Raw genomic sequence first — 24,003 nt, 5'->3', positions numbered from 1 at the left:
CTTACTTACTTTTTTAACTGAAGCCAAAATGATAAGCACATTTCAGTCCTCTGAAATATTACAGCTTTTATTAAAAAGTACAGAAGAAGAAAGGGTTAATTATTGATTTTGTTGAATCCAGTGGTAAATATTCTGAGACTAGGCATTGGAATGATTTCAAATTAAAAAGCTTTGTATTAATGGAAGCACAAAATATTTGCTACAAATAAGATAATAGAGCTTTGTATTAATAGAAACATGTAAATATTTAATATAATTTAGAATAGTGTTGTATATTTAGAAAATTTCTACATTATTAGAATATGGGTGAAGTTTTAAAAACTTGAAGTTTCAAAATATATAGTCATTTGTTTTGTTATTATTATTTGATTGAAAATTAGATAGGACGGAGAAAAAACTGGAGAGAAATAGGCAATGCTCAATTATCTATTTGTAAGAAACCACTTTAGTAGTTCTTGGCTTAAAATGACAACAGTTTCCAGTTTCTGGGCATCATGGAGGTTGGTTCCTCTGCTGGTTTCTCTGGAATGTCCCACGTGGCTAACAGGTTAGAGGTTGGGCTCGGGTAGAGCTGTTGTTCGTTGGTGCCTCCATTCTCCCTTATGTGGCTCAGGATGCCTCTTCATATGGCCCTTACAAGAAAGCTCCTTTCAAGAGGGAAGATTGGCAAGTGGGAGGCACTAGGGAACCAAAGACATAAAAATAGAAATTTAAAAAAAGCAAAGGAGCCACGAATTCAGTAAGTCTAGAAAGTTCAGCATAACCAGTCACAAGAATGAGATCATAAAAAGAAGCCAGTGGAAGAGTCTGCAGCCCTGCAGCCTGGGATCTGCAAATGGGTCTGGAGTTGCTTTGGGTTTGAAGGGTTAGCAATCAGAAAGAACTGGAAATGGCATGGAGCAGAATGAAGACAATCTAGAACTTGCCAGCACCCATGACTGCCATCCACTACTAACTACTATTTCATTGCAAGAACACAGAAGGTAGCCCCTACCCAGATCTAGCCAATGGTCAGAACATTCTCCACAGTTGAGTGGAGAGTGGGATATGACTTTCTCACGTACTCTGGTGCCTCACATTTGACCATGTCCCCTGGAGGGGGAGACCTGGTGGCACTCAGAGGAAGGATAGCAGGTTGCCAAGAAGAGACTTGATACCCTATGAGCATATACAGGGGGAGGTAATCCCCCTCAGGAACAGTCATAGGGGAGGGGAATAATGGGAAAATGGGGAGGAGGGAAGAATGGGAGGATACAAGGGATGGGATAAACATTGAGATGTAACAAGAATAAATTAATAAAAAATTTAAAAAAAAAGAACACAGAAGGTACTTTAAAATAGTCATTTATAATGGAATGATAATATGATTTTAAACTAAAAAATGCATTAGTTATGAAAACAATTCTTTAAACATTATACACACATACATGCATTCATTTTTATGTTTTGTGTGTATTTTATTTTGAATGTGCTGAGATACATTTCATATTACTTTAATAAGTGACAAAGCAATAAAGAATTGTTTTTTGATTTGTATAATTGTTATTTCCATTTAAAATTACATTGCTGGGCTTGGCTCAGCAGTTAAGAGTACTGGTTGCTCTTTTACAGGACTCAGGTTAGATTCCCAGCACCCACAGGGCACTTCTGGGGTAACCAGCACCCTCTTCTAGCTTCCTTGGCCAGCAGGCACACATATGGTACAGATAAGCATGTAGGCAAAACACACATCCACATTAAATAAATAGATAAATAAATTTAGCTGTTATTTTGCTGCAAAAGAGGTGGAAAGATTGTAAGAGCCAGAGGGGGAGGATGACCCTAAGAAAACAGTGTTCTCCACACACAACAGAGTTGATGCACACATCTGACCTCACAGGGACTGTCACAGCATTCACATAACTTGCATAAGTTCAATCTGGACAAATCCCAATTTGTAAAAAGGAGGGAAATGGTCACAAAGCCTCACCACTAACCCAGAATCTATTTGCAATTGATAGCTACTGGGAGAAGGAAACTCAGTTTCGTCAGTGGAGTGGCACTGGGTATATCAACTACACTCCAGGCCAGGCCTCATGTTCAAGATTAGTTGGCCAACACAAAATGGACTCCATGCATTTTAGTGTGTGTGTTTCGGGAGTGGGGTTGGGTTGAAGTTGCTTAAGAGAAAGATTGAAGTTTTTAAGAGAAAGAAAGAACACGAAATTGTAGAGGTGAGGAGAAGGTAAAATATGGGGGAAGGAAAAGATGTCAAAATATATTATATGAAAAAATTAAAAAGAAAAAGGTAATAAAATTGTAAAAGGATTTTGTTACTGAGAAATATGAGAACAAAGCTAGTACAACCAGATGGTTTGGTGTGAATATATTTCCACTAAAGAATACCATAACCTTGGGACTGAGGAGATGGCTCAGTGAGTGAATTGCTTGATTAACATGAATGAGGACTTGAGTCTGGTTCCCCAGCACCCATCTAAAAGGCTGAATGTGATAGCATCCATCTACATGGGAGGTAAGCCAAGACAGGTAGATCCCTGGAGTATGCTGGCCAGTCAGTCTAGGCAAATGATGAGCTCTGGTTTTAGTAAGAGACCCTGTTTCCAGAAGTAAGGTGGAGAGCTATTGAGGAAGACACTTGACAAAGACCTCTGGCCTCCACACACATACATATGCACATAGACCTGCACGCACACAGACCTCTGACCTACACATATATATATGCACATGAACATGCATACATAGACCCCTGATCTCCATACACATACATATGCACATAGACCTGAATGTATACACATACATGTACAAAGAAGACTTTAATTTCAGTTTTCCTTCATCAATTTGCAGATGTTGATATATTGGTAGCCTGGGCTAAGTGCTGAATTCTAGTTGCTAAACATCCTAAGGAATAAAGATTTCCATAGGAAATGTTTCTGAAAATTGCCCTTGGTAGCACCATCCACATAACATGTATGTTAACTATAACTTGTTTCCAATTTCACATTTAAAAATAAACATTTGTACTGTTTGATGCTTTCTTTGATGACTTTAGGACCCCCAAAGAAGCCATTTTGTCTTAATTGCTGGGGAGCCGTTAAGAGAACCAGTTGTCCAACATGGTAAGTCCAAAATGATGATGACTTTCCTGGCTTTCTTTTCCTTTGACAGGTGTGTGTGTGTGTGTGTGTGTGTGTGTGTGTGTGTGTGTGTGTGTGTGTGTGTAGTATTATTAGAAAGTCTGGTTGGGTTCCATTTCTCCATTGCCAGAAAAAGAGACATTTTCTAATTGCCTATAGTAAATAAATAATGCACTGATCTTAGATCTGTGGTAAAAATGAAAACTTTTTGATTTTGTCATAATTGATTTCAACTTGAAGAAAAAAAAAGAAGACTTTGTTGTGTACTAGGGACTTGAATATCATTTAACCAAAATAGCAGTGGCTTCAATACTGTCTTAGTCCATTTTCTATTGCAACAACAGAATGCATGGGACTGAGTAACTTATAAAGAAAAGAGATTTTGGCAGACATTGCTAGAAGTTTGGAAGTCTAACAATATGGCACCATCAAAAGCCTCATGTTGTTTCAACTCTTGACAGAAAGTAGGAAGAGTTTATGCTAGGCAGACAAAACTTGATAACTCTATAATTTCATAACAATCTGCTGCTGTGGTAACACAGCCAGTGCCACAAAAATGAAAATTCACCCACAGGAACAGCTATCAACTCATCTGCATAACTTAATCCCACCTCCCAGTACTGCCCAAGGACAATCAGATTTCAATATGTATTATGGAGGGGAAAATCAATATTCAAATCATAGCCAATACTGTCCTTGTAGCCTATTATATTTTTAATGAAAAGTATGAGGCTCTTAGGAACAATACCTCTTTGAAAATTTCTGTAATTTTTAAGCCATTCTTTTTTAGAATGTAATTAGAAAATGAATGGGGGGGTGTGCTGGAAAACTGACCCAGCAGTCAGTGTATACTGCACTTGCAGAGGACTCAAGCTTAGCGCCCAGCTCCAGAAGATCTACTGTCCTCTTCTGGCCCTCTATAGGCATCTTCACGGGCACACAGGCACACACACTCACATACACACTTACTTAAAATAAATATTTTTTGAAGAAAAAGAAATAGAGTTAATTATTGTAGCCAAGAGGTAGTACTGTAATTGAAGGCAGAAAATGCTGGCCAGCATTGGTACACAATCACTTCAGCTCTTTGGATCTTGATGTTCTTGTATCATTGGCATTTGACTAAATGAGAAAAACCTAAAAGCACCTAGAACCTAATGTGTTATTTATACGTTTGTCTACAAAACACAGTGTGCAGCTCACTAGTTATTAAATGAAACAGGACTTTAAATTTCATCATATTTCATTGCTTGGCATGAATTCTCAGGCATAAACAATGATCTCAGATAAGCCCCAGCTAGTCGTGTTAATTTTACACACTTCACATTTTCACTTCCAAGGTTCATAGCCCCTTCTTCCTTTTGTCATGTCTGATAAAAATGTTCTTCTGCAAAGAAAACTACAACCAAATGGAGTAGGGTCATTATCTAGTCATAGACTGGAAATTGTGTAGGAAAAGTGTGTTCTGGATGGAAACCTTTTATGTTCAGCCCTTTCCTTCACAGGAGTTAGGAAAAGCAGGAGTCAAGTTGAATGAAAATGAGAAAACAAAATGATAGGTACCATGTATGTAAATCCCCTTCCAGTGCCTCTGAGGCATGGGGACACTGGGCATGCTTGTGAATGTGAGCCCACATTAGCCAGACAAAATACATGCCCATTGAACTGCCAGTTACTGAGGGGCAAAGCATTTTTGTTTAGTTAGCTTAGTTTGTCTTTCTTTATTTTTACTTTTTTACCTTTGTATGTTTAAAGGCAGCCACAAACATATTGAGAGTCTTTGGGAAACTGGCTGTATTTTTATGAATTAACGGTCTGCTCCTTTTGTCACTGAGTGCTCTGCATGATGACATTAGGCATAAATGTGACAGCATGTTGGAATAGAAAATAACCATGATGGAGTTATGCCCCTCCTACAAATGAGGGGGAAACCATGCAGATATTTCATTTTTTAACATATACATTCTTACCACTTAGTATTTTTTAAGTATTAGTCGGAGTGTTTTGCAAATGTTATTTAAGCTTCAAAACAACTTTGGAAACCTGACTGGGGTGACAAGGGAATGAAGAAAAGGCGGACACGCAGACACGTATACAGAAAGCTGGAATCGGTGGCCTGTACTTGATCTGATGGAGTGCTGCTACCTACTATGCTACAACCCAGAACCTCAGCATGTTTAGTACATGCAGCCAGAGGAGAGGAATTAGCTAGTAGTCTCCATGGGAGAGCTCTGGAAGGGAACAGTCTCTGTTGCAGTCCTCAGGATGAGGAAGCTGTAGCTGTAGTTTTTGCATACACTGCCAATGTCCCCACACAAACCACAGGCCGGTTTCCCAATTTCTTGAGCCTGACTCAAGGAAGGTTTTGCCAGTTCCCACGAATCAGAGACATTGGTTCGTGTCAATAATACACATCCATTCAAGGCTTTCTCTGTTCTCCGTAACTTCTTAGGTGACCCAAGGGACAGTTTATAAAACTGAGATACATGGTATGGTGTCACAAGTAAGATATAAACTTGTACTACAGAAAAAGAGTTGGGGCATAGGAGTGGTGAGGCTCTGCTTGGGGAAAATATAGGAAAATTATTATGGGTAGCAAGTGGAGGTGGGGCCTTGGCCCAGTGTTTGGCCTATTTGACCCATAAAATCTAAAGTGGACATTCCCTAGCCCTTTGCTAAATAAAAACAAGAATTATTTTAGAAATACTTGACTTGAAATTTTTTTTTCTTTTTTTTATTAATTTATTCTTGTTACATCTCAATGTTTATCTCATCCCTTGTATCCTCCCATTCCTCCCCCCCCCCCCATTTTCCCATTATTCCCTTCCCCTATGAGTGTTCCTGAGGGGGATTACCTCCCCCTGTAAATGCTCATAGGGTATCAAGTCTCTTCTTGGCTACCTGCTATCCTTCCTCTGAGTGCCACCAGGTCTCCCCCTCCAGGGGACATGGTCAAATGTGAGGCACCAGAGTACATGAGAAAGTCATATCACACTCTCCACTCAACTGTGGAGAATATTCTGCCCATTGGCTAGATCTGGGTAGGGGCTTAAAGTTTACCTCCTGTAAACTTTAGGGTACATGGATGTATCTTCTGGAGAACTGCAAAAAAAAAGTTAATGTGCAAGTTGTTTGGAAGTAATGAAACCTCCTGTTTGTTGTCAGAAAAATGCTGTTAGTTTTCAAAACAGACTTCGATGAGCCCAGAACGGCATAGCCGCATCCACTCCTTAGACAGATACCAAAAACTATGCTACAGGCTAGCTGATTTATAATATCGGATTGGTTCAGTTCCTAACATCAGTTCATGTTGTACAAATAACAACTACAAAGAACGTGATGAATAAAGGGATCATCATCGCTGTGAGGAACCTGCAGTGGACAGTGAGGCCCAGTGGTGTTTAAGTCTGGTCTGAATGATAACTTATAACCATATCCAGTCTTACCCACAAAACTCAAATGCCAGTCACGTAGAACTGAATGCTGTGGAAAGGGACCATTGCTGCCTGGCTATGCCTAGATTTTTGTTTCAAATGAGGAGCTATAGGAATACATGCCACTTCTTATGGTAGAAGAACATGTTATCACCCAGAAGTTTGTGAATGTCTCTTTCTGTCCTAGGTCCGTTTGTGATGAATACCAATGAGGAAATTTCTGAGGCCATCCTTGACTTCAGGAATGCAAAAAACGGTTTCGAAGGGGCCAAAACCTGGAAGTCAAAGATTGGAAACCAATGAAGAGCTGAAATTCTGCCATCTGGATGGACTGACCATTCAATTTCCAAAGCTGGTTTAGCTGGTGCTTCAAAAGAATTCCACATTTAGCTGGGTGTAGTGGTGCAAGCAAGCCTTTAATCTCAGAAGTCTAGGCGTCAGAAACATGGGGATCTCTGAGTTTCAAGCTAGCCTGGTCTACAGAGTGAGTTCCAGGACAGCCAGGGCTGCACCCGGAAGCCCTGTCTTGAAAACCCAAAAATAAAAATAAAATAATTCCACATTAAAATGAAAAGATGTTTTTGTAGTGAGACTTCAGAATGAATTATATACATGTATGAAATCATCTGAGAACAGTTTTAACTAATCTTAAAAGGGAAAAATACAAACAATAAAAAATGGCAGTAATATATGTAAGATATTTCCTGATACATGCAAATAATTCTCATTCTTGCTTTTTAAAAAAAATCAATGTTCGTCAGTTTGATGGAAATTATTAAGCTCCTATTTTAAAAATTGCCCATGTACATGTGCTTTCTTATATGTGAGTGGATGCATTTTTATTCTCTGCCCTTTGGGGTTTTTCTTAAAGTTTTTTTTTCCTTGCTTTTTGTGTCATGGGCAGCAGATATCTGCGCATCTAAAGCCCCTTCTTATGCTGTCGTACTGCCATCCAGCTGCCACCCCAGCCCTCAGAAGTGGGCTCTGGGTTTCAAGTTACAAGTTATCTGCTTTCAAAAACACAGCCGCCCTGACCATGAGAGTCAGCTTTTAAAACTGCCCCGCTATTGCAAGGGACGCAGCAGGATTCCAGCCAAGACTTCTCAGCATTTTCTGCCAAACTCTGTGTCAGATTTAAGACACATGCTCCTGCAAGCTTCCTTGAAGGCTGTGAAAAAGTTTTAATCCATAGTTGGGTCCCAGCCTGCTGTAGCTGCTGGTCTGTGGTCACACCACCTCCTTATAAAGCAGCTAGAACCTAGGGCATAGGGTGGAGATTTTTTTTTCAACTTTCTGGACATGAAATGACTGTAGAGTGATTTCTAGCTTCCAGTCGAAGACATGGCCACCCCCTGATTATTTTTTGTAGCAGGAAACTGTTAAGTGTTTTTCGTCTTTTTCTCCCATACTAAGATTGAGAGTGGCAGGGGTGGGCGTGGGAGGTGAGTCCTTTGACTAACTCAAGTCATTTCATTGGATTTTTTTTTTTATTACAACGGATCATGTGATTATTTTCCATGTAAAGTTTGGGGGCTTCAAACTTTGCTTCTGGAGGATGCCTTTTGGAGCACTTTTCAGTAGCCGCCTGGAAACAACTGCTTAGTCATCAGTAGACATTTAAAAGATTCAGAATGTATAGAGAGTGGGCAGTGGTGAGTGTTCTCATGATGTCCTGCGTGTGCCTGGTGCAGGGCTTCAATAATGGACCTGGAGCAGTGAAGGTAGGTGAGCTTGAGTTTTTGTAACGTTTCTTTTTATTGGCTTTCACCAAAAAAGCCCCTCACTGTTCTTGAAGCACTATCAAAGCCCTGCCTGCGCTTAGCCTGCGTGTACTGGTGACTGCTTTATTTCATGAGCTTAATGAGTTTCTTGACGTGAGTGTTTGAAAATGCATATGCTAATGAGAGTTGGGACTGTTACTCTTTATTTATTGTATGTGTTTGGAATGGCAATAGAACATGAGCATTCTGGAAATCATAAACATTCCATGACATGGAACCAGTTTGCTCCCGGTTATGCCTGCTGATGGCAGAGGGGTCTTCCGACAAAGCTGTGATTTGTCTTTATGACACACACACAATTTTGTGGGCTATTGGTTTATAGGTTGGCTGTGAGCAGCAAGGTTGAGTAGTTTCTTCTGTAAATTTGAAAGTCACAGTGTTTCTCATGAATGTTTTCTGTCCGGCTTTGCAAATTCCCAATTGCTACCACCCAGGAAAAATAATGTTTTCTTAGAGTCTGTTTTTGTTTCTGTGCTTCTGCTTTTGAAAATGCAAGGTTAAGCAGTCAGCATGCAGCTGGCTCTATGAGCAAGCATCAAGGACAGCACAAGATATTGAGAACAATCCCCCCCCCCCCCCCCGCAATAAAAAGTGCTACTGTGTGCTGGACCAACATTTTCACTCAATGTTTTGTATTTTTAAAGCCATTTTACTTTTTGAAAAGGTCTCAGATGTAATTGTTTTGACTAGAGTGCTACTAAATCATGACAGATTTAGAAAGGTCTGTCTACGAGCAGACAGAAATCAGATGTGGGCTTGAGTTTTGTGATGTGCATTTTCAATAGAGGGGCATATCGCCCCCCAGAGGGGAAAATTATGAAAATGTGAACTGTTTTGTATGCGTCTAGTCCATGGACAGGCAATCAATCTGCACCCAGGATTCACAGGACAAGACAGCAGTCTCTTGGCACTGGGATCCATTTAGTTTTCACTCTGTTGCCTCGACTCAAGTGGGTCCCCTTTCACTTACAGCCTGGGATGGAGATCCAACACCAAGGCTAATAGTCAGGTATTGCCAAGGACTGTCCTCTCTGCCATATGCATCTTGGATTTGCAAAGCTTGAAATATTCAAGCTTCTACACAAGAAACCATTCTACCTCAGCATGCTGCTTTTTGACATTTTTACTTAGCACCAGTCTTCAATGCTAATTCCCTAGGGAAGTTTTCAGTGTTTGGAATTTACTCTTTTATAGACACAGCTTCCAGAATCCTCTCTGTGTCCCAGGCACAGTGACATTAAAAAGGGAAGCTACATCCAGTGAATTTACTGCCACCCACCTAGTAGATTGTCTCTTATAAGAAGGAAAGTGTTGACTGTAGTTAAATAGAAGTTTGGGGATACACACAACTGGGTACTGAAGCATAATGACATACATAATTTGGGTTTATATAGTCTTCCCCGCTCCCCTCCTCTTTAAAGAAAAAAAAAAGAAATCTATTTCTTTACATTGGTGTTTTTCATGTCTAAATTAAAATTTAGCATAAAAACATATTCCAGGTGGTAATGAATTAGGACACTGGTACTTGATTCGTTTTTGTCTTTAGATATAAGAATATACCATTTGTCATATGAAATCGTCATGGTCCTCCTCAGTACTGAGTCTATGAGAGCATCCATTTCTTCACTCCCTCTTTTCTGGCCACATCCATTCCAGAATGGTCATGATGATAAATCTATTTCTAGGTTGCCCTCTCTTCCTGTCTGAACTTTTACTTCCTAGCTTAGAGAATCATCTTGTTTATTCAGCTGAGACAGGCAGTGACTATGGTACACGTCTATGAATTTGTGAACTCTTTTCTACTATAAGCATAAAAATGGATATGAGCACCTAGGATAATTGTGCTTAATGCTGTTTGAGTGAGATACAGCCTAATTTCATAATTCTTGCAGTTTATGTTTAGAAAACTAGCTATTTGGGATCAGAAATGCTTGAAACATGTGGGCTGAGGCAAATAATACTTTCTTTGCAAATCAAGGATCTGAAGAGATGATTCAGTGGTTAAGGGGACTTCTTGCTCTTTCAGAAAGCCTGAGTTCATTTTCCAGTGGTTCATAGCCATCTATAAAGCCAGTTCCAGGGGATCTGATGCCTTCTGACCTGAGTGGACACCAGGCCCACATGTAATGCACATACACACATTCAGAAAAAAATTTTGACCATTTCTCCTTGGTGGGAAGGCCTGGTGGCACTCAGAGGAAGGGGAAGCAGACTACCCAGATGAGACTTAATAGGCTGTGATCATATGGTAGGGGAGGAGGTCCCTTCTGTCACAGGTCTAAGGGAGGGGAATAAGGTGAAAGAAGGAAGGGGGAAAGGAAAGGGAAGATATAAGTGAAGGGACAAGAATCTAGATGTAATCTGAATAAATTATTTAAATAATTTTTTAATTTTAAAATGTTTTAAAGAAAAACTACTCATACACATAAAATCATAAATCTTTAAAAAATTTTTAATTAAAGAAAAACCTGTGCTTGGTTTATTAATATAACCAGATTGGTGACTAGGTGTGGAATTTATTTTAGTTTCTATTTTCTCAAGCTTTTTTATACAGTTGAGATAGTTTTTCAAGGTATGTACTTTACAACCGTCTAATGTTATAGATATAATCATAATATTTTACCCTCTAGACACTAAGTAAATGATTACCAACAGCTTTATGCTTTTGCCATTCACAATGACCTTCTATGCAGCACGATGGCTGACCGCTTTAATAAATGTTGTAACCAGATATGTTAGGAGTCATTATAAGACACTAGAAGAAGTTAGCATCTATAAATTCTTTTTATGGCACTATGCTGGCCTGTCAGTATAGCAATAGAGGAGTAAGTCCCGGTCATGGTAGCTTTCCAAATGGTTTTAGAAGAATTCATTTCGTCTTCAGCTTTACTCTACACTGTCTTTTTAGCCACATCACTTGTACTGTCTAGAAAAGAGTGGTAATGCTAAGTGATGGAGTCATTTAGTACTACATTAGATTGGAATAAGTCCCAAATCCACAAGGCTCACAAAATGACTTCAACGCTGTGCCATTTGCCTTCTCTTGCAATCGTTTAGGAAGTAACTTGTATGGAAAAGGCTGATGGGCACCTTCCATTTTTAATTCCAGAAATCAAACACACCACTTTCTCACTCAAAAAGTCACCTGCAGGAGAGTTTGCTGACTTTGTTTTTATCCAGATAAACCAGTGAACTCTTGTCGATTTTCCTGTCTCACCACGAATTCAATTGCAGCTTTTATATCATTCAGGCATATTATGATACCCAAGTCACACGAGAACCTTTTCTTACACCCTATGCATAATACTTCCTTGTATGACACATTTTTAATTGAAAAATCCTGACTCAACATCTGCGAATGAAATGTTGCTATAAACATGTCACAACGATAACTTGTGAAATTAAAAACAAGGTCTTTGTATGTACAAGTGATCCCATAAAGAACTCTTAGTAAGAAGATCTGGAACTCTCAGACACAAGTAGTCCCACAATTGGACAAAGGCAATAAAGAAATAAGAATTCAAAGGACAACAAAATTGTTCCTGGGCAACATCTAGGCCCAATTCTTTTTTCTTTTAGAGATTTATTTCATTTTAAGAGTATCTGTATAGAAGTATGTGCACATGAGGTGAGTACCTGCAGGGGACAGAAGAGGGAGCTATATCCCATAGAGTTGGGGTCACAGCAGTTGTTAATCACCTAACTTGGGATAATGGGAATCAAACTCCTGTTCTTTGCAATAGCAGCAAATACTTTTAAGCACTGGGCCATCTCTCTAGCCTACAGAACTCATTTTTATCATGTGGTATGAGCAGAGGATAGGAGCTCAGCATAACTGGGAATGAATTGGGATGGAAGGAGACGGCAATAAAATGAGTATTTCTGCTTGGGTTGTTTTTATGGTGTCGAGTCCACTTTTCTCTTGTTTCTGGTTCTTATAGTCCTACTAAGATACTAGAGTATTATAAATCAGAAGGCCACCTGAGGAATCTTAAACATCATGAAAGCTTGGCTTGTTGAGATGTCCTAACCCATAAAGACTTTCTTGTACCTCTCATTACAACTTTTCAATATTTGATAATTCATCAATTTTCAGCTAGTATCTGAAAATGCAGAAAGAAAGAAAACAATATTTCTTCTCTCTTGGAATGTGTATTTTGATTGTGCTTGGTGGAAGAGGTCAATATGCAAATGCGTAACAGGTCACAGACAATAATAATGAAAAGCACTCAAGTGAAGGAGGGGAACAGAACAATCGCGATCAAAGGCAAGGCTCTTCTAATTCAGTTATATTTGTGCATAGTACTGAAAGAAGTGAGGGAGGTAGAGGCCACCGTCAGGACAGCGGCTGAAGAGGGAGTAGCACAGATGCTCTGAGGATGAGCACGAGAACAGAGTGCCTAGTAGAAGATGAGCTGAGATCAGAAGTGCAGTGGTCAAGATTAGAAAAGTAGCCAGGGTGGGGGTGAGCTTCCACTGAACTTCATAGACACCACAATTTTAATTGTGTGTAAATTTCAATGTACTGAGAAACCTTGGTTTCAGTAGTTTCAACCATTTAGAATGCAAAAGCTCCTTCTGAACTCACAGACTGTTCAAAAGCAGGCTGCACACTGGACGTGGCTCACGGGTCACAGTTTACACAGCATGTTCCTGTGTCATTACACTATTTTACTGATGGCACACATCTGGGACTGACATTTGTGGTCTGTTTGCTCCTGTTTATTACACCCTCGCCATGAGGATGGAAGCTTTTCAGCAGAGGACTGTTTCCTTCTTTTGTTTATGGCAGTGTTCCAAGCAGCTTAGATGCTGAAAGTCGTGTTCGTTGTCTAGTTGATAGACTAGCCTTGGGCGGAGGGGGGGCTGTTCTGAGACAGCCAGATGAAATACAACGCAGAGTAATCTCTGATATCAGTCGTCACCATGGCTTGCCTGGTTTCATGATTTTTAGAAAATCCAAAAGCACCTTTAAGGCAGGGTATTTACCCTAAGTGTATTGACTGTGGACACAGCATAAGATTTAGGTGAATGTGTCAAAGAATCCTGAGATGCTCTTCTAGCCCTAGGCCATGCAACACGATGTTCACTTCTAGGACCCAAAGTTAGAGAATGAAGTCACTTTAGCCCATTATTTCAGCCTGATGGTCACAGAAAGAAAGCTACACCAAACAGCAGCTAGCCACACAGTGTCTCTGTGCACAACTTAGCCAGCCTCCTGTCTGTGTCCCTGAAAGCCTTAGGAGGCCCTGCCTATGTTTTCATCTTGGGTGATATGGGAAGATGTGGCAAATTTTGACCAAATACTCTGGTCAGATACTTTCCCTGTGAGCTTCTTACTGGGAGAACGAAAGCTGTACATTCAGTTCAGCAGACATCTGTGGAATGTCCTCCATGTGCCAAGCACATGAGTGGAAGTGATGCCTTTTATAAAATAAAGATGTCATTTTCATGTATTACCAACCTCCAGGGAATTCACTCTGGCCTGTAGGAAGGACAATTTTAATGCCTGAAACTGTAAGTAATACTATCATTTTAAAATTTATTTATTCTTCTCTCACATTACATCCCAACCACAGTTTTCCCTCTCTCTTCTCCTCCCACTCCCTCCTCCCTATCTCCCCTCTCCCCCAGATCCACTCCTCCTCCATTTCCCTTCAGGAAAGAGGAGGCCTCCCAGCAATATCAACCAAACATGGCATATTAAGTTGCAATAAGACTAGGCACATCCCCTCATATTTTTTTTATACTTTTATTTTATACATCCCCTCATATTAAAGCTGGAAAAGGCAACCCAGCAGGAAGAAAAGGTTCCAAAAGCAGGCAACAGAGTCAGAGACAGATCCTGCTCCCACTGTTGTGTCCCATAAGAACACCAACCTATAGACCCACAATGTATGTGCAGAGGACCTAGATTAGACCCAGGCAGGCTCCCTGATTGTCAGTTCAGTCTCTGAGCTACTATGAGCCCTGTTTAGTTGTTCTATGGACTGATTTTTGGGAGTCTATATGTGTGGTATCCTTGACCCTTCTGGCTCCTCCAATCCTTCCTTGCCCTCTTTTGAAGGACTTCCCAAGATCCACCTAATGTTTGGCTATGGGTCTCTGCATCTGTTTCTATCGGTTGCTTGATACTGTCTTGCTGATGTCAATTATACTAAGCTCTGATCTACAAGTATAGCAGAGTGTCATTAGCAATAATTTCATTGGCATTTATTTATTTCTTTATCATTTATTTTTGCCAGCTATGTTTGGTCCTCTTCTGGGTCTCTGGACTATCTACCCTGTGGTTCCTCCAGCCACTGTCAGGCATGGGTTCCCTTTCATGGCATGGGTCTCAAAGTGGACCAGTCCTTGCTTGGCTATTCACATAAGTTGTGCACCACCTTTATCTCTGCACATCTTGCAGGCAGGACAAATTGTATGTGGAAGGTTTTGTGGCTGGGTTGGTGTCCCATTCCCTCCACCAAGGCCTTGCCCAATTAGAGAAGATGGCCAGTTCTAGCTTGTGTCCCCAATTACTAGGAGTTTTAATTGGGGTCACCTTTGTAGACTCCTGGAAGTTTCCATTGCACTAGGTTTCTACCTTGGCCCAAAGTGGCTGGTGAGAAAGCTCAGTTATTAAAGGCTAGGCTCACTAGCCAAAATACTATAATTTCTACAAGGTTTATTTCACCATTAACTGGATCTTATTAAATAACCATAGGACTGACATGTTGAAGATGAGTATTGTTTTTTTTTTTTTTAAATGACGTTTAAATAAAAATTTTCAGGAGCCATAAATAGCATGACAAATATGTTGCTGTTCTGTTGTAAATGAGACTCTTTAGAGAGAGTACATTTTTTTTACATTATTTAATTAATTTATTCAGATTACAACTCAGTTGTTATCCCATCACTTGTATCCTCCCATTCCTCCCTCCATCCTGCTTTCACACTATTCCCCTCCCCTAGGTGTATGACCAAGGGGGACCTCCTCCCCCACTATATGGTCATAGGCTATCAAGTCTCATCTTGGTAGCCTGCTTATTGAAAGAGTACAATTTTCATTGAATGAATATCCTTTTATTTCATTTTATTAGTTTTTTTTTAATTTTTATTTGAGTAATTTATTCAGATTACATCTCAATTGTTATCCCCTCACTTCTATATTCCCATTCCCTCCTCCCTCCCTCTTTCATACTATTCCCCTCCCCTAGGTCTGTGACAGAAGAGAACCTCATCCCCCACCATATGATCAGAGCTTATCAGGTCTCTTCCTGGTAGCCTGCTTACTCTTCCTTTGAGTGTCATCAGGTCTCCCCACCAAGGGGAAGTGGTGAAACAGGGGGCACCAGAATTCATGTCAGAGTTACTCCCTGCTTTCCACACAACTGTGGAGAATGTGCTGTCCATTGGCTAGATCTGAATAGGGGTTCTAGGTTTACTGCATGCATTGTCCTTGGTTGGTACAGTAGTTTGAGCTGACCCGCCTAGGTCGAGATTCACCAGCCTTAATGGTCTTGTAGGTTTCTAGGACCACATGGATCCTTCTATTTCCCCGTTCTTCCTTACCTCTCTCACCTAGAGTCCTAGTAGGAAGTCCCAGTATGTATCCCAATCTCTGGCTAAGTGAAGACTTTCAGGGGACATCTCTGTTGGACTAGTGTCCAATTATAAGTGAGTATATATACCATGTGTATCTTCTGGGGTCTGGGTTAACTCACTCAGGATGACCATTTCTAGTTTCATCCATTTACCTGCAAATTTCAGGATTTCCTTGTCTTTAATAGCTGAGTACTATTCTATAGTGTGAACATACCACAGTTTCTTTATCCATTCTTCGCCTGAGGGACATCTAGATTGTTTCCAGGTTCTGGCTATTATGAATAGGGCTGCTATGAACATGGTTGAGCATATGCCCTTATTGTGTGATGGAGCATCTTCTGGGTATATTCCAAGGAGTGGAATAGCTGGGTCTTGAGGTAGCCCTATTCCCAGTTTTCTGAGAAAGCGTCAGATTGATATCCAAAGTGGTTGTACAAATTTACACTCCCACCAGCAATGAAGGAGTGTTCCGCTTTTTCCATATCCTCATCAGCATATGCTGTCACTTGAATTTTTGATCTTAGCCATTCTGATGGGTGTAAGATGGAATCTCAGAGTCATTTAGGTTTGCATTTCTCTGATGACTAAGGACATTGAGCATTTCTTTAAGTGTTTCTCAGCTATTCCATATTCCTCTGTTGAGAATTCTGTTTAGTTCTGAGCCCCATTTCTTAACTGGGTTATTTGGTTTGGTGGTGTTTAATTTCTTGAGTTCTTTATATATTTTGGATATTAGACCTTTGTCAGATTGGTTGGTGAAGATCTCCCAGTCTGTAGGCTGTCACTTTGTTCTGTTCACAGTGTCGTCTGCCTTAGTTTTATTAGTTCTTTAAGGTTTTTTTGTTTTGTTTTGTTTTGTTTTTTTAAGACAGGGTTTCTCTATGTATCCTTGGCTGTCCTGTATTCACTTTGTAGACCAGGCTGGCCTTGAACTTACAGAGATCTGCCTGCCTCTGCCTCCCAAGTGTTGGGATTAAAGACATGCGGCACCGCTGCTGACATTAGTTCTTTGAGAATTGTATACACGGAGTTTTAACTATATTCACCTCTCTATGAAGTCATCCAAGATCCATTACCCTTTCTTACCCACACAATTTTGTGTCTTCATTTTTTTAACCCATCAAAGTTGAATTTGTACTGACCATATAGTTATGTATGTATAGAACACTATACTGCACCCCTTCCTCCAAAGGCTTAGGGATAATTTTAGGAGGGGGAAGACTGTAAGAGATAAAGGCGGTGATTTAATGGATATCTTAAGTGAGCACACACACACATACACACACACACACAGCAGGATTAAAAAACCTAGAAGCAGACTCTGAAAGGTATGCTCAATTCATAACTACACTGCTATAGCAAGGCTCAGGGTCACTGGGTAGTGATGAGGATGTTGCTAAAGGAAGTGAAGGTGATTGGCAGATGTGATGTAAGGACCACTAGAAGATAAATATTCTTTTAAAGCGTGTGTTAGGCTGGCTGCCAGTGGCAAGCAGGAAACTGCCTTGTAGGAGACCATAATGTTTTGCACAGAGGTCTTCCCATGAAGTGAATTATGCTACATTTTGACTAAAATAGAGTCATAGCAGCTGATCATTGCCACAATCATGCTGTTACAAACCCATGCAATTCTTAGTGGCTTAGCACATCAATAGTGTGGTCTCGTGTATAGTGGCCCACCTGTGAGTCAGGATCCAGGCCTAATACTCAGCCTGAGTACAGGTCTGCTCCACAAACCTGCCCCGACCCCCACTTAGCTATCGGTGGACCTGCAGATTATTCTTGTAGCATGTCAAAGCAGACCACAGAATCCAGACACAGAACAGCTGTGGAGAGGCAGTGTGGCATTGCTTGCAATTCTCTTTAATCACAATTAAAGGCTTTGAGTTGTTTCTTGGGCATTGGGTTCTTGCTCTTTGAAACTGATGATACAGAGACTAGTAGACAGCTCAGGAATCATTACTCTAAGGTTTGCTCAGAGCACAGTTATAGAAAGTCTGGGACTCTCTTGCCATTCAAGCCCTTCTCACAGCCATCTTTCTTCTCACTTCTGTAGCACAGCTGTGTTAAGTCAGAGCAGAGGCATTTGAGTAGAACAGAGATTTAACATATATGGAAAGGGAAACAGGCTAATTGCTATGTGGCTTGGCTAGAGAAAAAAAAATCACCTGCAATCTTCATCAAATTGGAAGATGTGGTAGTTCCAAGCACCCAAACCCCTTTCCACTGCCTTAAACTACCCAGAAAACTCTGCATGCTCACTCCTATCTGCAAGTACATACATACACAGTTCTCTTATATCTGTGGCTCCTTCAATGTAAGCTTTCGGGATTTCTGATGTATGCATTTAAAGATAGAAGCATAGAAGCGAAAGAGCCACCAGTATCATCAGGCACCCAAAGTGAAGGACAACCTATGCCCAATTGGCCAGAATTCTGGATTTCATACCAGGGCCATGGTAGGTTCCACCTAAACAGCCACAGCTGCAATAGCCATTAGCAAGTGCGCAGTCTCTTCCCTTTCCTCATTTCTTATGTCCCAAACCATCAGGTGCCAGCTGTTCTGGTTAATACTAGACCCCAAAACCAAGACACACAAGTTTAAGAGTAAAAACAAGGAATTCCCGAAATTTGTGGATAAATGGATTGAGCTAGAAATGATCATAATGAGTGAGTTAACCCAGAAGCAGAAAGAATCAACTGGTATATACTCACTTATATCTGCATACCAGCCCAAGGGGCATGTCCCATGAAAGCCTTCACTTACCAGGAAACTGGGACAGAGGGGAAGGCATCCTATTGGGACTCTAAATGAGAGACGCATGGGAGAATAGCAAAATAAAAGCATACAGAAGGTCCTAGAAATCTACAAGTAGAACAATATGATAGGCAGATTTGGGCCCAGGGGTCCCGCTCAAACTAAGGCACCAGCCAAGGACAATACAGGAGGTAAACTTTAAACCCCTTCCCAGATCTAGCCAATGGTCAGAATATTCTCCACAGTTGAGTGGAGAGTGGGATACGACTTTCTCACGTACTCTGGTGCCTCACATTTGACCATGTCCCCTGGAGGGGGAGACCTGGTGGCACTCAGAGGAAGGACAGCAAGTAGCCAAGAAGAGACTTGATACCCTATGAGAATATATAGGGGGACGTAATCCCCCTCAGAAACAGTCATAGGGGAGGGGAATAATGGGAAAAGGGGGGGGGGGGAGGAATGGGAGGATACAAGGGATGGGATAAACATTGAGATGTAACAAGAATAAATAAATTAAAAAAAAAAAGAGTAGGCTGATTATTTTTTCAATACATGACTTTATAAAGATAGACATAAGACCTGAGAAGACACTTGGAAATTTGCTTTCATCTGCAGAGACCTCCAAGAATGCTTTTCTCATTGGAAAAAAAGATAATCCACCGTTTACCCTAGAAAAATTGTTTGGGTTTTCTGTGTTTAGTTGTATTTACTATGGTTAGAATTGCCAAGTTTCTCTGTCTCCCTCTCCTTCTCCCTCTCCCTCTCCCTCTCCTTCTCTCTCTCTCTCTCTCTCTCTCTCTCTCTCTCTCTCTCTCTCTCTTTTTTTTTTTTTTTTTTGGTTTTTTGAGAAAGGGTTTCTGTGTATAGCCTTGGCTGTCCTGGACTCACTTTGTAGACCAGGACAGCCAGAGCTATACACAGAGAAACCCATCTCTCAGGTGACTAAGGCCTCTCAAGGGCCATAAAACAGAAACCTCTACCCCAATGTGTAGGTACAGACCAGAAAGACCAGAAATGCTTTAATTGTATGCCTGCTTTATCCTCTGACCCTTTCCAGCTTATGAATTCCTAGGTTCTCTGGAGTGCCAATCATTGATTGTGATTAATATCAATGGGGAGCCTGGCGTAGTGGCGCATGCCTTTAATCCCAGCACTCGGGAAGTAGAAGCAGGCGGATCTCTGTGAGTTCGAGGCCAGCCTAGTCTACAAAGTGAGTCCAGGACAGTCAAGGCTACACAGAGAGAAACCCTGTCTCCAAAACAAAACAAAACAAAACAAAACCAATAATATCAATGGGGAAGCCAAAGCTGAAGGAAGTTAACGCTCCCTCAGGCAAAAAGGAGTTGTGCCTTAGTTAAAAGCCAGCATACTTCATTTCTGCATTATACTGCAATTGTATTTTCCTCTTTTCTCTGTACAGTTTTGTGAATTTCTCTCTCTCTCTCTCTCTCTCTCTCTCTCTCTCTCTCTCTCTCTCTCTCTCACACACACACACACACACATACATCTGTGTAACCACAAGCATAGCTGGAATACAAGCTGCTCCATGTGCACACACACAGTTCATTTATATAACTCTGACAGTGAGACTGCCTTTCCAACCTCCAGCAAGTAGCTTTCTATCCTTAGTCATTCCTGTTTTGATATTATGAAAATCACACATAGCAGAGAGGTGGTGGCTCTCACCTTTAACCCCAGCACTTGGGAGGCAGAGGCAAGTGAATTTCTGTGAGTTTGAGGTCAGCCTGGTCTACAAAGTGAGTCTAGGACAGCCGAGGCTACACGAGAAACCCTGTCTTGAAAAAACAAAAAACCAACAACAGAAAATCATACATAAATAGAATAATGCCATCTAACATGTTAAAGCTTCTTTTTATTGGTACATAGTAAACCATGCATGACTTAACCATTCACCTATTGAGTGACATACATTTTTCCAGCCGTTTTGATTATGATAAGTAGTTACTATAAACATTCATGTACAGAGGTTTGTGCAGCATAAACTTTATTTACCAAGACAAGAGCAGACCTCCCAGGGACATTAAATAAACACAGCATAACAAGCTACACTAGGACCAGGCACATGCCCTCATATCAAGGCTGGACAAGAGAACCCAGTAGGAGAAATAGGATCCCACAAGCAGGCAAAAGAGTCAGAGGCAGCCCCCACTCCTGCTGTTAGGAGTCCCACAAGAACCCCAAGCTACTCAGCCATAGCATATATGCAGGGGATCTGGGTCTGACCACTACAGGCTCCCTGATCTCTGGTGAGCCCTCATGAGTCCTGGTCAGGTGATCCTGTGGGCCGTGTCCCTGACCCCTCTGGTTCCTTTGATCTTTCCTCCCCCTCCTCCACAGAACTCCCCAAGTTCTGCCTAATGTTTGGCTGTGGGAAACTGCATCTGCTCCCGTCAGTTGCTGGATGATGTTCCTCTGATGATGATTCTGTTAGGCTTCAGTCCCAGCACATCCTGCAGGCATGAAACTGTAGGTAGGAGGGTTTGTGTCTGGGCTGTGCTGCTGTCCCAATTCCCTCCCCTGGAGACCTTGCTTAGTTACAGAAGATGGCCAGTTCAGACTCTGTGTCCCTCATTACTAGGAGTCTTTGCTAGGGTTACTCTTGTAGATTCCATGGAGTTTCCATTGCACTAAGTCCCTACCTTAGCCCAGAAATGTTCCCCATTCCAGTCCTTTCTCCCAGTATTTCCCCCATTCACACCTGATCCCTTATGTTCCCAGCCCCATTCCACAGGCAAAATTCCTTGGAACATTTTATAAGACTGCCTTTGGAGAGTGATAGCTTTCTGTTCACTTCCAGTGGGATTGGAGCAATACATTTTGTTTTGTTTTGTTTTGTTTTTAATATTTTGAGAAATGAGCTGTGTGGAATTTGGAGGAATTTGAGAGGCAATTTAGTCTGTCATTCATGATGACAGTTAACTTCATCACACTGTTTAAGGGAGGAAACGACATTGTTGTCATTCTGTCTTTTAAAAGACATACAGGTTGAGGACTGGGTAAACAGAATAGAATTTGCATGTGTGGAACACCCTCAAGCTTTGAGTTTAGTTGTGGAGGCAATACAATTTACACATTCAACAGACAGGGCACATGAGCAAGGGGAAGGCTTTAAAACCCCAGTTCAGCCAGATACTGCATATATTTTGACCTAAGGTATAGCACAAAGGAATGCTAAAACTAGCACAATTTTTCACCATGCATTAGCCAGTTATCCCATGCTAATTTGGGTTCTTGTACAAAGCTCAGACATTAACCCAGGGTTTTGAACTTAAATCAGTATTGCCATGCTCCAAATTACTGGCTCATGTTAACATCGCTTAGGAAGATTTAATTTATATTATTTTTGAGACAAGGTCTCATGTATCCCAGGCTTGCTCAGTACATTTTAGAGAATGACCTTGAATTTTTAAATCATCTGTCTCTACCTCCAAGATTGTGGGGCTACTGGCATGCCCCACCATGTTGGGTTTGTGTAGCTCTGTGAACTGAATGGAGGCCTTCAGGCAAGCAAACTCTCAACTGGCCTACATTGTCATCGCTAAAGAGTTTTTAAGAATACTTTTTATTTTCAAGTCATCCGAAGTTTATGGAAAACTTGGAAACACATACAGAGAGTTGCTGCAAACCCTTCACTTAGCTGCTACTGAAGTGAACATGGGAACATACATACATATACATATATGTGTGTGTGTGTGTATGTAGTATGTATGTATGTATGTATGTATGTATGTATGTATGTATGTATAGAGAAACAGACACAGAGAGAGATGTTTTTGTTTTAAATCCTGTCCAATAGTTTCTCTCCCTCCTCTCTGCACAGTCTCTCTCCTCCACCCCCTCCCCCATCCACCCCTCTATGGATAGCAACCAAACATAGCATATCAAGTTGCAGCAAGACTAGGCACCTCCTCTCATATTGGGGCTGGACAAGGCAACCCAGTAGGAGGAAAATCTTTAAAGCAGGCAAAAGAGTCAGAGACAGCCCCTGCTCCCACTGTTAGTAGTCCCATAAGATCAAGCTGCACAACTGAAACAAAAATGCAGAGGACCTAGGTCAGTCTTATACAAGCTCTCTGGTTGTCAGTTCAGTCTCTGTGAGCCTCCACAGGCCCAGGTTGGTTGAATTTGTGGGTTTTCATGTAGTACTCTTGACCCCTCTGGCTCCTATAATCTTTCCACCCCCTCTTCTGCAGGATTCCCCAAGATGCACCTAATGTTTGGCTGTGGGTCTCAGCATGTTTCTATTAATTGCTGGGTGAAGCCTCTCTGATGACAATTGAAGTAGGCACCAGTTTATGAGCCTATGAGTATATCAGAATATCATTGGAAATTATTTTCTTTTTTTTAAGATTTATTTATTTATTATTATGTATACAGTGCTCTCTTTGCATGTACTCCTGCAAGTCAGAAGAGGGCGCCAGATCTCATTGTAGATGGTTATGAGCCACCATGTGGTTGCTGGGAATTGAACTCAGGACCTTTGGAAGAGCAGGCAGTGCTCTCAACCACTGAGCCATCTCTCCAGCCCTAGAAATTATTTTCTATCCTAGGTCTTTGGGCTAGCCAGCCTCTGAGTCCTGGCCCTCCAGGCAGTTTCAGGGGCCTATTTTTAATTTTAAAACTGTGGTCCTAATCTGTACGATAGGACTCTCTGATGATAAGATCCATTCGTAAGTATTTTTGAAGCTTTTTCCCATATGTATTCAAAATGAAGGTGAGTCTGGGAACCTCTGCTCCAAACATATCCCAGGAAGGAATAAGCCAACTAACAGTGTGGCCATTGTTTGGTGACCTGTTAGGGATGCAACCACCTAGGTCTCTAGGACTAGCTTTACTCTATTTATAGCAGTGTATATATTATGTCAAAGTAGTGTTGCAGAGACCTTCAGCCCTATGCTTTAAAAAATGGTTGTTCATAGTAAAAACCGTCAGAGATGATTTTTTTACATAGGAGGAGAATTGCTAAGAGTATTGAACTAATTACACGACCAAGGCTGCCACTCTACAGAGACCTGGGAAGGCTATCTCTCTTCCTGACATCTTGCTGACAGCATTTTAATTATTTTAGATTTGATTAGCACCTGTATCAGAAAATTGGAAGAAATAAAGAGGAACTCATTTGGCAAAAGTTCAGCAGTGAGAACTATTGAAATCAAGGGTTTAAGTATGTGTTTGGGATGACAGTCACATTTCGATGTTTAGGTTTGTTCTACTCATGCAGATGACATAAAGTTGATTACACAAAAATTAACCCTTTCCAAATATATACTTATTTTTGTTGAGTTGTTA

General features: G+C 41.0%; 2 protein-coding genes across 4 annotated transcripts in view; both read left to right on the top strand.

Annotated features, from left to right (window-relative positions):
• Window positions 1-7,153, top strand: part of Pir (pirin) — a 94,182-nt gene extending 87,029 nt beyond the window's left edge. The window contains exons 9-10 of the mRNA XM_051141372.1: window positions 3,050-3,116; window positions 6,756-7,153. Coding sequence (XP_050997329.1) covers window positions 3,050-3,116; window positions 6,756-6,871 — 183 coding nt within the window. The 3' untranslated portion in view covers window positions 6,872-7,153. The remainder of the gene's footprint in view (window positions 1-3,049; window positions 3,117-6,755) is intronic.
• A 381-nt stretch (window positions 7,154-7,534) lies between these two features.
• Window positions 7,535-24,003, top strand: part of Vegfd (vascular endothelial growth factor D) — a 38,527-nt gene continuing 22,058 nt past the window's right edge. For 2 of the 3 annotated variants that reach the window (XM_051141541.1, XM_051141540.1), the window contains exon 1: window positions 7,541-8,289. In XM_051141541.1, coding sequence (XP_050997498.1) covers window positions 8,200-8,289 — 90 coding nt within the window. In that variant the 5' untranslated portion in view covers window positions 7,541-8,199. Of the gene's footprint in view, window positions 8,290-24,003 lie in introns of all 3 variants that reach the window. The other variant, XM_051141539.1, reaches the window with a different exon arrangement.

The sequence above is a fragment of the Acomys russatus genome, chromosome X, assembly GCF_903995435.1.
Source record: "Acomys russatus chromosome X, mAcoRus1.1, whole genome shotgun sequence".
NCBI classification, from domain to species: domain Eukaryota; kingdom Metazoa; phylum Chordata; class Mammalia; order Rodentia; family Muridae; genus Acomys; species Acomys russatus.
Note: the sequence above shows the minus strand (reverse complement) of the source record. Positions and strands in the feature narration are given on the sequence as shown.